We start from the raw sequence: 1854 nt of genomic DNA, 5'->3' as shown, positions 1-1854 counted from the left end.
ATGGCTCCAAAAAAAGACAAATGAAGTGCGCCGCCGCAAGCCCTATCTCCCAACAATACTACACAGACGAAGACTCCATACAGAAAGGCTCCATTTTCATCTGCGGAGGTCCCCTGCCGTTGGCCATCGCACTGGTCTCTGTAGAAAATTCTCCTAACAAAACCTGTAGAGATCCTTTCTGACTCTCCGGTCTAGCATCACGTGTCTCACAAAATACACACTCTTACACCCAAAAATAGTTAGGCTACAACAGAAGATCCATGCACTATCCCGACACAGGGAAAAAACATCATGTTCGCATCGATACACAGCAATGTGGGCATCCGAGAAAACGAGCACGTAGACGCCCTGGCGAAGAAAGCTCCATCCCTGCTGCTGGGATCAACGACAAACACTCTCCCCACAGACTGACTTTTAGAAATAAAGTCTATATATACACCTTCAGTCTGTGAGAAGAAAACAGGGGGAAACCCCAGAAAAATAATAAATCATATGAAATTAATCCCAATCTAGAACAGCGAAATCCTTCGGATCTCTCCAGAAGAGACGAAGTCATTTTTACTCAATTGCGCATCGGACACACGGCCCTACCCGTGCTGTGTGTGTGTGTGTGTGTTGAGAAGCCGTTGTGTGTGTGTGTGTGTGTTTGTGTGTGTGTGTGTGTATGGGATACATGGGGGGTTAGGAGTGGGGGGGGGGGGCATACTTTACATACAATAATATCCTGAGTTCACTATCATTTCCATCATCATTATTATTATTCCTATACCTTCTATATCTTGCAGGGCGCCTCCCGGACCCATGTGAAAACTAGAGGATCAGCAATAGGCTCTGTGGGGACTACTACTGGCACGTCAGTTACGCCCACATTGTGGCATCATCTATTTTCTCAACTATATTACAAGTATCAGCATCAACCAGCCTGAAAGACAGTCAAGTGGTGCTCATTCATATAACATGAAGAATTGTAGCCTAATACGATTATTTATACAATACACAAATGGCATGTGCTATATCGAACAAAGGAACACGGAAAAGGATTAAATATTTTTTTAAACCCAACCTTTTGCTGACTACGTCGTTGAAAGAAAAAGAACAAAGTACTGTCTTTCCAACTTCCTCGTGTAGGTCAGTTGTCCGAAAGAATTGGGGCATTAAAGTTCTAATTTAACGGTGAAAAGAGTGACAGATAAAGATGATAGCAATGATAATAATTATTATAATGATGAAGAGGGTTTAAGTAGGTTACTACATGTATTTTAATGATAATGATAAAAATAATAATAATGATAATAATGGTACTGATAATGATAATATTAAAGTTAGTAAAATTATATTTGTTTATGTATAATTTTGGTACCCCAATAAACAATGAATAAAGAAACGATTATGTTTGGATCCCAATACGGATACTGACAAAATACAAAGATTAGTGTGTGCTCGTTCTTGCAAAATACACAGAAAATATTATAAGCTGTTCTTCATCTGTTGTCTTTTCCCGTTTTTCTCATTGTCCCTCCTTCTCTTCCTCCAACCTTTTCTATATTTCCTTTGATAATAATATAATATATCCACGCACTCTATCTGTCTGTCTGTCTGTCTGTCTGTCTGTCTGTCTGTCTGTCTGTCTGTCTGTCTGTCTGTCTGTCTGTCTGTCTGTCTGTCTGTCTGTCTGTCTGTCTAAGTTTTTTCTCTCTCCCACCCTCTCTATGTTTTGTTATTTGTCTCTCTTAATTTATTTTTATTCTGTTTCAGTCTCTTGATGTCTCAGAAAAAAACCCGTCACAGACACAAACACTAACACACAGACACACGCCCACAACACCCGCGCACACACATCCGTGCACACACGCC

General features: G+C 40.5%; 1 protein-coding gene across 1 annotated transcript in view; it reads left to right on the top strand.

Moving 5' to 3' along the window:
* Positions 1 to 1469, top strand: part of LOC101853874 — a gene marked incomplete at its 5' end in the record, with an annotated part of 7988 nt that extends 6519 nt beyond the window's left edge. The window contains 1 exon segment of the mRNA XM_005104223.3: positions 786 to 1469. Within this exon segment, the coding sequence (XP_005104280.2) occupies positions 786 to 814 (29 nt within the window).
* Positions 1470 to 1854: the final 385 nt, after the last annotated feature.

Source organism: Aplysia californica, unplaced genomic scaffold (assembly GCF_000002075.1).
Source record: "Aplysia californica isolate F4 #8 unplaced genomic scaffold, AplCal3.0 scaffold00410, whole genome shotgun sequence".
Lineage (NCBI taxonomy): Eukaryota > Metazoa > Mollusca > Gastropoda > Aplysiida > Aplysiidae > Aplysia > Aplysia californica.
This window is presented reverse-complemented; position numbering and strand designations above follow the sequence as displayed.